This window comes from Cyprinus carpio, chromosome B1 (genome assembly GCF_018340385.1).
Source record: "Cyprinus carpio isolate SPL01 chromosome B1, ASM1834038v1, whole genome shotgun sequence".
Lineage (NCBI taxonomy): Eukaryota > Metazoa > Chordata > Actinopteri > Cypriniformes > Cyprinidae > Cyprinus > Cyprinus carpio.
Window position 1 is genome coordinate 37,601,371 of NC_056597.1, and position 14,097 is coordinate 37,615,467.

A 14,097-nucleotide genomic window follows, 5' to 3' on the forward strand; every position below is an offset into this window, starting at 1 on the left:
ATTTTGTTTTTTTGTGTTTAGTTTTTGATTTATTTGTTTTTATTTATGTTGGTTGTTATTGTTGATGTCTTTTGTTGTGAAGAATCTAATGTTTTATGGTTTATGTGTATGTTAACAGTTTCAATAAACACAAACTGAGCATTTCCCATCAAAATGTTGGCAAAAAACCAACCTGTTAATGTTACACAGTTTCAAACACAAACCCGAATTAGAAAACCACCAAGAAAACATTTTTACAAGCTTACCGTTGAAATTTGGGGGCTCAGATAAGGAGTTTTGAACACTGATTAGTTATATACTTTCTCATTTACTGATTTTGGATCATTTTTACGTGGGTTTAATTAATTACTTTTGTTTTATAGTGTTTCTTAATATTGTAAAGTGTCAACATGTAAGGTCTGGGGAAAGACAATCAGCATGGCGCCTTGAGTTCATCCAGTTCAGCCCTTCAACTCATGTGACTTCTCTTTGTGGAGACAAATATTCATGCAGTAATGTTTCCAGTCAGTCTCTTGAGGTCTGAAAGTACGACTGAAGATCTTCATCCTGTATGTGCATCATCTGATCTCTCTGAGGTCCGTCTTCATCGTGTTGACAGACAGTGAGTCGGACCAGAACAGAAAACCTTCAGAGACTCAACGACACGGAGCCAGACCTCCAGAGACACCCAGCACTGAGACCAGGAGAAGCTCAGGAAGATGAAAACAAGGACAGACAGGAGATGAAGAGACGCTGCTGTCGTACCGGGAGGCCACAGCTGGAGAAACAGAGAAAGAGGATGATGGTGGTGATAAAGATAAGTTGGAGAAAAACAGAGGAAAAATCAGATATGATTCTAATCTGCAAAGAAAAAAGAAACTGGCATGCCTAAACTTGTAAAGGGTTTCAGGTAATGTGTTTGGACTTATATTAGACCGTTTATGCATTACGATTCTGTACGGGTAAATTCTTCCTGTTTATATAAATAATATTTCCTTCCACTCTGCTCAGAGGCTTATTGTTTTAAGCCTATTACCGCAGTGTACATAAACTGCAGCCTACTGTAAATACTCTCTACAGTTTTAATTAAAGCAAAGGTTTCTGGAGTAGGTTTTAAAAATTACAATTTCGGTACTTTTATCAAATTTATTTCAAATTATTTAAATTGATTTATTTTCTACTTAGAAATTTACTTTATTAATTTCAATGTGATACTTGCCTCTACATTTATTTTGTATATTTTTTCACATATTTTAGTAATCATCATAAATAAGACATCTTTTGAAAGATCGAAGAGTTTCACATATTTTAGTAATCATCATAAATGTTTTGTAATTGGACATCCTCTTTACTAGTTGCGGTGTCACTGTTTTCACATATTTTAGTAATCATCATAAGACATCTTTTGGAGGTTCGAAGAGTCGTTTTGTTATTTGTTTTTGATTTGATTGAATTTAGACTATATTCTTATCTTTCCTTGTTATTTAGTCTATTTCATAGTCTCATGTTTGTGTTAATTAATATGTTAATTATATATTTTTCTTTTTATTGTTCATATTTTTTTGTGTTATTCTAATTTTGAAATAATCTATTGAGTGTGTTTTATTGAGTGTGACTTTTGGTGTGTCCATTAATAGGTTCTATTGAGTTTGTTTTATATAATTTTCAGATTAATTGTATTTGATGGGAATCCTATACCACTTTTTTGCAGTGTAGTTCACCAATAGACTGAAAGTAAAGAGACATTCTCAGAACTGCATCATCCTGCTACATTCATTCACAGTGTATTTTGTCTGCCTAAACTTAAATCTGAACGTCACCTCCACTCACCCACACACGCTCGGCCGTCTCTGCTGGGCTTATAGCCCTCAACACACCTCTTCTTTGAGCTGCACTTATAGTGTCCGTATGTGTTGGTGCACACCGGACTAGTGTGAGGACACACGGCTGGCAGACGCCGGCACTCGTTTACGTCTGAACAGGATGAAGGAAATGGAGACAGAGTCACACTCACAGACTGGGTCCCTCTCGATTGCTTTATTAGTAATGCACACCATTCCAATTTTGAGTAAACAAGGTCTTAAAAAAAGGAAATGAAAAGCAGCAAGTGTGTCTTATGTAAACATTTTCAGATTTAGTTAATGCTGACTATCATTTTACTCTTAGAAATGTGATGAATAACAGTACAAGTGTTCAGTTTCAATAGCACTACAGGAAAGATTTTGCAGTAACGACTGAAGGTTTTGCATCTGTGGCTGAGTTCGTTGAATAACTGGTTCAGTATCAGACATCTGACAGCACAGCTCTGATTTAATGAGATGATGACACTCAATGTCCAGCTGAAAATACTCAGGTTCTCGCTGTTTGAGGGGCAAGAGAGAGAAAACATTTGTCAATGTTTTATAATTATTCAGATGTGTTAATTAAGTGTGTACTGCAATAATTGCCAAAAGACATTAGATCAACGTTTGCAATACATTTAAATTATTTTCTCTCTGCAATTTTTGAGACTCAGGAGATCTGAGCTCTTAAACTTTCTCAGCCAATCTGAGCAATAAAAATGCATATTCATTAATATGCAAAACAGAGTCCAACATTAGTTTAATCTGCATATTAGATTTTTTTTGTTGTTGTGAAAATGAATTGTCATTAAATAGTCATGAAATTTTGCATATATATATATATATATATTACAAAAGTGCAAAATACAATTCACTTACTATTCATTTATTTTTTTTATTTTTTTTGGACATTTGTGACATTTAAAACCATGTTTAAAATTAAATCATGTATGTTGTTTTGAATTCCAAAAGAGTTACAGAAATGCTTTTAGAAATGTTTTTACCATTTTTACTTTGGAGTAATAGTGAACTGAGCATGAAATTCACAGATAATCTTACCAATGCAACGGCCGTTTGTGCTGACTTTGAATCCCTCTCCACACTGCAGAGAATCAATACAGAGCCGTACCTCAGTATTCACATTATTTTATTGAAGCCAGATAATATTGACCATCAGATAATAATATGTTTGTGTTTCGTTATTAAATGTCTGTTCCTAAACTGCATATCTCCATACCTGGCTGTGTAAGGTGTGCATTGACTCCTCCTCATTTGCATGCAGTCGTACCTGTGTGTCAGATGTGAGCGCTGACTCCTCCCCCTCATTAGGATATGCAACCTCAATGACTGTGTTCATATCAGTGGACTCGAGCGGCCGAGCGATGGAGCGACCATCTGGCCAAAAGACTTCAATGCTGGTGGCCTCATCGGTTCCTAAGAGCCAATGAAAAGAGACTATTAATCTCATATGCTAATGGTTAGAGTAGTTACTGAGATAGAATTTTACATTTAAAAGTCTGGGGTCTATAAGATTTTTTTAAATGTTTTTTTTCAAAAGATGTCTCTCGGGATCAACAAGATTTTATTTGATCAGAAAATACAGTAAACAAATATATTGTGAAATATTATTACAGTTTAAAATAACTGTTTTCTATGTGAATATCCCTTAAAATGTAATTTATTCCTGTAACGCAAAGCTGAATTTTCAGCATCATTACTACAGTCTTCAGTGTCACATGTATCATGATCCTTCAGAAATAATGCTGATATGCAGCTCAAGAAACATTTGTGCATTTACTGTAACATCATAAATGTCATTTTTTATCAATTTAATGCATTCTTGATGAATAAGAAGTATTAATTTCTTTCAAATTAAATCTAACCCCAAACTTTGAACGGTAGTATATGTAGAATAAAGCAGCTTTTACTACACTAATACATCATAAATCAGGTATAAAATGATTTAAATGAAATTAATTTGATCTGAATGATCTGATCTGTATACCTAACCCAAAGTGAGCCACAGGCTCCATCTCACACAGATAGCCTGATCCTCCGTCAATGATGCGAGTGTGTGCACCGCTGTGTTTCGTGAACATCACCACCTTTGCTCCACGAGCGAACGAACCGAAACGTGTGCGCGGCACCACACGCAGCCACTTATTAGAGGAGCCCTGCGGAAAGAAGAAGAAAGCATGCAGAGCTGACCATTAAAAAAATTTTTGTATGTAGGAGACAGTGTATACAGTACATTTAAAATGATTTTTGTATGTATGAGGTAGTGGATTGTTACATTGGAAATAAACTTTCTGACATACCTGGTTGACCTTAAACACAGAGATGGGCTGAGAGGCGCTCTCCCCGTGAGCAACCAACAGATCCAGCAGACCGTCACCGTCAAAGTCTGTCACTGTGGCTCCTGTTACCCAACCAGAACATCATGTTATGATGCTGTCAGTTATTAAAGAAAGACATTAGGTTGTTTATTCACACAGGAAGTGGCTCAGGTCATGTGATCTCACCTGTGCCCCTCCCCTGAGGCTCAGAGGCGTCGCCCACATCCAGCTCCGTGATCTCAGGGTCAGAGTTCTGCTTCCTCGACACCCTACACAAACAAAAGCCAGTGTTATTTCAGAATTATTTGTATTATTATTTATTAGTAAATAGATTTTACTTTTATGTTTTTCTAGTTGAAATTTTTATTATGTGCTTTTGTTTTTTATTATTAATATTTATATTTAAATATTTTATATTCAGCTTTAGTTTTAGGAATTATTTCCTTTCTAAATTTGATTTTATATTTTAAGTTATGTTTATCTAATATTTATATTTTATTTTATTTCAACTGTATTACAATTAATTAATGATGACTTTTTATTTTAATAGTTTTTTTTTTTTATAAAAATAAATAAACTGGCTGGAGGGGGGCATTAATTATCTATAGAAGAAGTTATTATATTTTATAAATTATTGAATATCAGACATAAGTTTTGTTTGTACCTGAAGACTCTGTTGGGGGCGTTTCCTTGGTAAGCGATGTTATTAAAGAAGACTTCAAGCTGAAGATCGTTGTCAAAGTCTGCAGCGATGACTGTGCGAATGGGTGAAGGAGTGGCGAAGGCCTGCGTGGCGACGTCCTACAACAACAAAACACACTGATTCATTATTACAGATACAGATTTATATAGAACAAAACACACTGATTAATTATTATTGATAAAAAAAATATATATATATATATACAGGTCCTTCTCAAAAAATTAGCATATTGTGAAAAAGTTCATTATTTTCCATAATGTAATGATAAAAATTAAACTTTCATATATTTTAGATTCATCATGCACACCAACTGAAATATTTCAGGTCTTTTATTGGTTTTAATACTGATGAATTTTGGCATACAGCTCTTGAAAACCCAAAATTCCTATCTCAAAAAATTAGCATATTTTATCCGACCAATAAAAGAAAAGTGGTTTTTAATACAAAAAAAGTCAACCTTCAAATAATTATGTTCAGTTATGCACTCAATATACTTGGTCGGGAATCCTTTTGCAGAAATGCCTGCTTCAATGCGGCGCTGGCATGGAGGCAATCAGCCTGTGGCACTGCTGAGGTGTTATGGAGGCCCAGGATGCTTCGATAGCGGCTCTTAAGCTCATCCAGAGTGTTGGGTCTTGCGTCTCTTAACTTTCTCTTTCACAATATCCCAAAGATTCTCTATGGGGTTCAGGTCGTAGGGGAGAGTTGGCAGGCCAATTGCGCACAGTAATCACATGGTCAGTAAACCATTTACCAGTGGATTTGGCACTGTGAGCAGGTGCCAGGTTCGTGCTGAAAAACGAAATCTTCATCTCCATAAAGCTTTTCAGCAGATGGAAGCATGAAGTGCTCAAAATCTCCTGATAGCTAGCTGCATTGACCCTGCCCTTGATAAAACACAGTGGACCAACACCAGCAGCTGACATGCACAGTACCCCAGACCATCACTCACTGTGGGTACTTGACACTGGACTTCAGGCATTTTGGCATTTCCTTCTCTCCCAGTCTTCCTCCCCACTCTGGCACCTTGATTTCCGAATGACATGCAAAATTTGCTTTTCATCCGATAAAAGTACTTTGGACCACTGAGCAACAGTCCAGTGTGCTGCTTCTCTGTAGCCCAGGTCAGGCGCTTCTGCCGCTGTTTCTGGTTCAAAAGCACACGCCTGTGCACGGTGGCTCTGGATGTTTCTACTCCAGACTCAGTCAACTGCTTACGCAGGTCCCCCAAGGTCTGGAATCGGTCCTTCTCCACAATCTTCCTCAGGGTCCGGTCACCTCTTCTCGTTGTGCAGCGTTTTTTGCCACACTTTTTCCTTCCCACAGACTTCCCACTGAGGTGCCTTGATACAGCACTCTGGGAACAGCCTATTCGTTCAGAAATTTCTTTCTGTGTCTTACCCTCTCACTTGATGATGTCAGGTCGGCAGTCTTAATCCCATGATTGCAGTTTTGAGTAATGAACCAGGCTGGGAGTTTTTAAAAGCCTCAGGAATCTTTTGCTGGTGTTTAGAGTTAATAGTTGATTCAGATGATTAGGTTAATAGCTCGTTTAGAGAACCTTTTCATGATATGCTAATTTTTTGAGATAGGAATTTTGGGTTTTCATGAGCTGCATGCCAGAATCATCGGTTTTAAAACAATAAAAGACCTGAAATATTTCAGTTGGTGTGCAATGAATCTAAAATACATGAAAGTTTAATTTTTATCATTACATTATGGAAATAATGAACTTTTTCACATATGCTAATTTTTTGAGAAGGACCTGTATATATATATATATATATATATATATATATATATATATATACACATACAGTGTGTGTGTGTGTATATATATATATATATATATATATATATATATTATATATGATGTGTGTGTGTGGTGTGTGTGTGTGTGTGTGTGTGTGTAATTTTTTTTTCCCTTGTTTATATATATTTGTTTTTTTTATATATATTTTCTAAACAGTGAATATATATGAAATATATTTTTTAAAATTGAAAATATATTTAGATTCCATCTTCCATATACCAATATATATTTTAAAATAAGTCAAGAAAAAACATTTCCTATAATACAGTAGCCTATATTTAGGCTTTATTAACTATATTTACAGATGTGACTCTTACCTTGAATCTCTGCTGGACGTCCTGTAGGTAGAGGCGGTGTGGACCGTTCCAGTTGCCGTAAACAATGTCTGTTTTTCCGTCGCCATTAAAGTCGGCCAGCGCCACACCTCTCCCGTGCTGATATCTGTCTTCAACTCCTGTTATCAGACCATAAAACATAAGTCTGAGGGAGGATTACAAATCAGTACTGTAAATATAATGTCAGGTTTCTCACCTGCCTCTGCAGCCACGTCTGTGAAAGTTCCATCACCGTTGTTCTTGAACAGGAAGTTGGGTCCATTTTCATTGTCACAAAAAATGTCAGACCATGTGTCACTGAGGATTGGACCGACAACTACACCACGGCCACCTTATAAAACAACATTAACACTTCATAACATTAATATTCCATTACAAGTGTCAGCCCAGCTAGGATTGTTATTGTTCTTAGGATGTTCAGGGAACATTATATATGTTCTGGGAATGTTTTCAGCGGCCAGTTTTCTTTAAGTTCGCAAAATGTTCTGTTAAAAGGTAGGATAACATTCTCTAAAAACATTCTAAAAATGTTTATTGATAACATTATTAGAACATTATCCTCTAACATTCTAATTAAGATTTAAGCGGGAAACTTTCCATTGGACATCGGATGTGGACTCAAATTTTGCTCAGATATCAAATTTTGGTTAAAAGTAAAAACCCAACCTTTGTTTGATGAAGATTCAATTTCACTTATTATAAACCAGATTGACTTTATTTCTGTTATACATTTACAAATTGAGATCTTGGGTCTCATCGAGATTAACAGAGGTTTAGATGTTGATGTCTGTTTGAAAGTAATAGTTTGGTTTGATGTCACCATTATGGCGATCAGTGTTTAGTTTATTTGCGCAATTTGACTCTCGACTTTAGCTGCTGTAGCTATGTTTGTTATGGCAAAAACAGAAAGAGATTAGATGGTGTTGGTTGCTTGCTGATGTTTAAAATATCATCACGTAACAGTCTGATATCTAATTTCATCCCGTCTAATCTATGGTATTAGTTGCATATTATTTATTGTAGCAACTCAATAGTTCAACAGACCCAGCAGATTTTAATCAGATCATTTCAAGGATTAAAAAATAAAATAAACTTGTTTGTCATACAAACATCAAGAATTAGTGTATGAATCTCAACAATGGTGACATGCTTCATGCTGCAGTGTATTCTGGGTGCATCATACAAAACTCATCCCTGGCTCCCAAACTATTTTTATTTTTATTTTTTTATTTTTTTTTGTAATTTCATGCAAGAGTGAAATTATACAAATCATAGTGTTATAAATGTACATACATTTATAAATGTAAACTTTTGAGGATTTACGATGCTGATGAACATTAAATACATCATCACAGGCTTGTGAAAGGGGTCCATCAGAAATGTTTCTTGAGCAGCAAATCATCATATTAGAATGATTTCTGAAGGATCACGTGACACTGAAGATTGGAGTAATGATGCTGAAAATTCAGCTTTGATCACAGAAATAAATTACATTTTACAGTATGTTGTAATAGAAGTCAGTTATTTTCAATTGTAATAATATTTTACAATATTTCTATTTTTACTGTATTTTTGATCAAATAAAAGCAGCCTTGCTGAGCACAGAGACAGAGTGCATTTAGGCAATCCAACAATCCAACCCTCTCCATTGACTTTGTATTGTGGAAAGCTGCCACCTTGTCATTTCTGACTTGTAACAAAAAACAGAACAATGTCTAAAAGCTACTATGTGACAAGGTGTAATACAACAGAATACAACAAAACCCAGAACTACGTTTTTATAAGCTGTCAACCCCAAAAATGAGCAATTAAGTCACAAATAGTTCTCAGGGTATTTCACATTGGGCCATTCAGTTGGATCATTTCTCAAACAAAAGGAAGGTAAGGAAAAGAGGTACTGACGCAGACCAATAAAATTTAGCTTCTTAATATATCTCCTCCTCTTAGCTTCACATCGGGTGGCGAAATAATCCTCTGACATGGTTAAAAATAACAAATGTTTCCTGTCACCGATTACATTTTCCTCCTGTGGGCGTAGTTCTCAGAGTAATATGGCATGTTGCACTCTACTTTAGTGCCCTTAAACTCTCGTTTTTTTTTTTGGGTAGATTATTTATACGTAGTTATGGTTCTGTTTTTTTTAGCTTGTTAACTATTTTTTGGGTCATAGCAGCTTTTAGGCATTGTTCTGTTTTTTTTTTATATAATTCAGAAATGACAAGGAGGCATTTTTTTTATATTTAAGGTATGTGGGGGGGGTTGGTTTGCTGAGCTCTCCCTGGGTGGGCGTGGTTTTCAGATTATGATGCGTGTCACTCTGTCTCTATATAAAGAGACTTCTTTCAAAACAATAAAAAATCTTACCAACCCCAAACCTTTGGAAATATCACACATATAAACAAACATGACTTTTGGTTTTTCTGACCTGTGTACTTATTTACGTTGACTTGTGGCGCAACATCAGTCAGCGCAATGACGCCTTTCTCGACGTCACTGGCAGCTTGATCCATCTCTATGAGCGCGTGCGGACCCACGTTACCGCTGGCGTAGTTCGCCACGTAAATCGAGTATCGACCTGTTCCCTACAGCAGAATAAATTCATTAAAATGCAAAAGTAATTATAATATTGACTCACTAATTATTAAAAGATGGATAATTACCTTTCTGTCGACACAAGCCACGGAGCGACCCGCCATGCGATTGGCCACGCCTCTGCGCACGTTGATGTCATCGCCAAGCAGATCCTCGAAGCGACCGTTACGATACTTGAACAGTTTGTCAGCGTAAGTCGCCCGACCTTTAAGGAGTTAGTTTGGTTTTTTGAGCAATCATTAAGTTTTGTGGGTCTATTTGTCATGGACGTGTTTTTCTGCGTACCTGAGAAGGCGTTGTTAGTGTTGAGGAAGTAGATCTCCTCTCTGCCGTCTCCATCCACATCGCAAGCCGACACTCCGATGGCGTTTCCCAGCGGGTCTCTCAGCGCATAGTAAGGAGAACCGGGGTCATCCACCGCTATGTTCACGAGCTTGTTTTGGGTACGGTCATACTTCAGAACCAGGTTTGGGCCATTATACCTGACAACAGGCAAACAACAAAATCCTTATAAGGTCATGAACTGAGAAACCAAAATTCTCTTGATCTTTTGACATATAAGAGGTCACTGTACTATAAAAACAACCTGTAAGTTTAGTATAATATATTGAAGGCAGTCTGCCAAATGACAGCTTGTGGAATGTTCCTATGTGTGATGTAATAGTGTGGGTAAACACCGCCTCGGCAGAAGAAGATCAATGCCTGCTTTAAAATCACTGCCTGTTTAGCCACGTCCACCGATTCTACATCACTGCCTGTTTAGCCACACCCACTGATTCTACATCACTGCCTGTTAAGCACTGCCCACAGATTCTACATCACTGCCTGTTTAGCCACGCCCACTGATTCTACATTACTGCCTGTTTAGCCACGCCCACTGATTCTACATTACTGCCTGTTTAGCCACGCCCACTGATTCTACATCACTGCCTGTTTAGCACCGCCTACAGATTCTACATCACCGCCTGTTTTTCTACATCAATGGATTTTTAGTAACGGCATGTTTTGTAATTCTCAGCATTTTTTGCATTTTGTGTAAATTAATGGATGTCTACGCAGAAATCAAATGATAAAGATAATCCTTGAAGACTTGAAGATATCACAAAGTCTTTAAGATATTACCAAGGCTGTATTAGTTTGTATTGATTTAAATATTTTTTAATTTTTAAGATATTAATTATATTATATATATATATATATATATATATATATATATATATATATATATATATATATATATATACACACACACACACACACACATAAAATATATACTAAAATATTTAACGATTGCAAATGCTACGGACTTACAATGCAAATATTGTAAAGTGCATTACTTGAAGTGTTTGCAGTCGTTAATTATTTGGCCAAAATGTTTTATTTATAAATGTATAAACATTTCAAGTAATTATGTTTACTTATTAATGCAAAAACTTTTTATAACAAATGTACACTCTCTCTCTCTCTCTATATATATATAGAGAGAGAGAGAGAGAGTGAGAGTATTAATTTCACTCTTTTTAACTTTACTATTGCTATTATTTATTATCTTTGTCCATAATCTTTATTCATAATCTGTTATTTGCCATTTTTATCCAACTTTATCCAAAAAATGTCATACTTTAGATAGATTTTTATAGTGAGTCAACCAAGAGATGTTACAAAACGAGTCAAACAAGAGATGTTACACGGCTTACATTGTTTATGTTGTATGTGTGTGTGTGTGTGTGTGTGTGTGAGATTTTATGTGTGTTTGTGTGTGTGTGTGTGTGTGTGTGTATTTTTTTATATTTTATATGTTGTTGGTCATATAATTAGAATATCATCAAAAAGTTGATTTATTTCACTAATTCCATTCAAAAAGTGAAACTTGTATATTATATTCATTCATTACACACAGACTGATATATTTCAAATGTTTATTTCCTTTTAATTTTGATGATTATAACTAACAACTAAGGTAAATCCCAAATTCAGTATATCAGAAAATTTGAATATTACTTAAGACCAATACAAAGAAAGGATTTTTAGAAATCTTGGCCACTGAAATGTATGAACATGAAAAGTATGAGCACCGTACAGCACTCAATACATAGTTGGGGCTCCTTTTGCCTAAATTACTGCAGCAATGCGGCGTGCATGGAGTCGATCAGTCTGTGGCATGCTCCGCCTGTGTTAGCAGAGCCCAGGTTGCTCTGATAGTGGCCTTCAGCTCTTCTGCATTCTTGGGTCTGGCATATCGCATCTTCCTCTTCACAATACCACCATAGATTTTCTATGGGGTTAAGGTCAGGCGAGTTTGCTGGCCAATTAAGAACAGGGATACCATGGTCCTTAAACCAGATACTGGTAGCTTTGGTACTGTGTGCAGGTGCCAAGTCCTGTTGGAAAATGAAATCTGCATCTCCCTAAAGTTGGTCAGCAGCAGGAAGCATGAAGTTCTCTAAAACTTCCTGGTATACGGCTGCGTTGACCTTGGACCTCAGAAAAACACAGCGGACCAACACCAGCAGATGACATCGGCACCGCAAACCATCACTGACTGTGGAAACTTTACACTGGACCTCAAGCAAACATGGATTGTGTGCCTCTCCATCTCTCTCCCTCCAGACTCTAGGACCCCCTGATTTCCAAAGGAAATGCAAAATTTACTTTCATCAGAATAACATATCTTTGGACCACTCAAAACAGTCCAGTCCTTTTTGAAGCGAGACGCTTCTGACGCTGTCTGTTTGTTCAAGAGTGGGCTTGACACAAGGAATGCGACAGCTGAAAACCCATGTCTTACATACATCTGTGCAAAGTGGTTCTTGAAGCACTGACTCCAGCTGCAGTCCACTCTTTGTGAATCTCCCCCACATTTTTGAATGGGTTTGGTTTCACAATCCTCTCCAGGGTGGCTATCCCTATTGCTTGTATACTTTTTTCTATCACATCTTTTCCTTCCCTTCACCTCTCTATTAATGTGCTTGGACATAGAGCTCTGTGAACAGCCAGCCTCTTTTGCAATGACCTTTTGTGTCTTGCCCTCCTTGTGCAAGGTGTCAATGGCCGTCTTTTGGACAACTGTCAAGTCAGCAGTCTTCCCCGTGATTGTGTAGCCTACAGAACTAAAGGCCTTTGCAGGTGTTTTGAGTTAATTAGCTGATTAAGTGTGGCACCAGGTGTCTTCAATCTTGAAGCTTTTCACAATATTTCTAATTTTTTGAAATACTGAATTTGGGATTTTCCTTAGTTGTCATTTATAATCATCAAATTCAAAGAAATAAACATTTGAAATATATCAGTCTGTGTGTAATGAATGAATATAATATACAATTTTCACTTTTTGAATGGAATTAGTGAAATAAATCAACTTTTGATGATATTCTAATTATATGACCAGCACCTATATATAATGTGTGTGTGTGTGTGTGTGTGTGCGTGTATATAGTGTAGCATTCATATAATCATAAATTTCATATATCTGCCTGTTTTATTTAATAATCCCAGCCACCACCACCTCCAGATCCCCGTCTCCATCTACATCCGTCACCGCCATCCCATAATTCCGCTGGGTGGGGTTGTGAAGAGCATCAGGAGGCAGAACTGTATCCGTGGTGACGGAGAACATGGGCTGAGCTTGAGAGAGAGCTGACAGAGCCAAACCGAGAAGACACGCCCACCACATCCTCATCTCCACCTGTCAATCAAACAGTATTCACACCTTAGCTTCATAATCATGCAATTAAATGTAATGTGAAAAGCATTTATGACTTTGCTTACACAGCATATGGATATTAAAACATAAATAAGATCACGCAATTATATTTAAATTCAACTGAAAGAAAGAAAATGTTGGCAAGGATGCAAAACAGAACAAATGTTGTTTTACATTACAGAAAACAAATGAAAGAGACATTCAGAGCAGATCTAAGCAAACCAAAGCGACATGATAGGACAGAATTGTTCATGCATTTCTAAGTCATCATCACCTCAATAGAGAGAACTGTTACAGCTTTGCAAGTAAATATTAATGTGTCAAATCCACCTGTCGTGCTGACAGGGCTGCGGATACTCACGCTCTCAGAGTTTCCAATACGTGGCTTGTTTCAAGAGCTTGGAAAATGATGTGGTATTGGTGTTTTCTACGGTGTATATTTGCTCCTTACACAACTTCAATGCAGCCGCCTTACACAAGCGCTTGTGTAAGCGACTGTCCAATCACTGTCGAGTATTTTAAATACTGTGTAGGTCCGACCAATCACAAGCCCGCAAGTGAAAAGAGGGCGTTAGGTCCGACCAATCACAAGCCCGCAAGTGAAAAGAGGGCGTTAACGACGCGGGAATCGTTTTGCTGATTTGTTTTGTATTTGTTAAAAATTGTTTTAATTAGTTAACTTTAATTGCGTATAGCTGTATTTTGTTTATAAATAAAATGATAAAACGTATCATGTGTCGCTTTGGACAGATTTGGTCGATTCTAAACTACAATCGTAATAATAAACTACAACTCCCA

General features: G+C 36.6%; 2 protein-coding genes across 5 annotated transcripts in view; one reads left to right on the forward strand and one right to left on the reverse strand.

Moving 5' to 3' along the window:
• The window catches only part of LOC122135992 (lipopolysaccharide-induced tumor necrosis factor-alpha factor homolog), a 613,569-nt gene that overhangs the window by 208,856 nt on the left and 390,616 nt on the right, over window positions 1-14,097 (forward strand). The gene's annotated exons all lie outside the window — the stretch shown is intronic.
• Window positions 362-13,790, reverse strand: crtac1a (cartilage acidic protein 1a). Of its 4 annotated transcripts, none has more exons than XM_042717360.1 (15): window positions 13,661-13,790; window positions 13,088-13,281; window positions 9,885-10,081; window positions 9,668-9,804; window positions 9,433-9,589; window positions 7,204-7,338; window positions 6,990-7,126; window positions 4,821-4,957; window positions 4,343-4,425; window positions 4,139-4,239; window positions 3,826-3,994; window positions 3,109-3,254; window positions 2,880-2,922; window positions 1,810-1,953; window positions 362-757 (listed from the first exon to the last, which is right to left on the reverse strand). In XM_042717360.1, the coding sequence occupies exons 2-15, from the start codon at window positions 13,273-13,275 to the stop codon at window positions 636-638; spliced, it is 1,896 nt and encodes a 631-aa protein (XP_042573294.1). In that variant the 5' UTR covers window positions 13,276-13,281; window positions 13,661-13,790; the 3' UTR covers window positions 362-635. The 4 variants fall into 4 exon arrangements, with proteins under 4 accessions (XP_042573294.1, XP_042573293.1, XP_042573297.1 ...); XM_042717359.1 differs by having other exon boundaries at window positions 3,058-3,254; XM_042717363.1 differs by lacking the exons at window positions 362-757; window positions 1,810-1,953 and adding an exon at window positions 1,997-2,339.

Excerpts from the sequence above, each read along its gene's own strand:
- crtac1a (XM_042717359.1), bottom strand. The coding sequence starts at position 13,275 with ATGAGGATGTGGTGGGCGTGTCTTCTCGGTTTGGCTCTGTCAGCTCTC. Across the intron at positions 7,127-7,203 it reads AGACGTGGCTGCAGAGGCAG|GAGTTGAAGACAGATATCAG; the intron begins GTGAGAAACCTG and ends GTCTGATAACAG. Across the intron at positions 1,954-2,879 it reads CACAAACGGCCGTTGCATTG|ACGTAAACGAGTGCCGGCGT; the intron begins GTAAGATTATCT and ends CATCCTGTTCAG.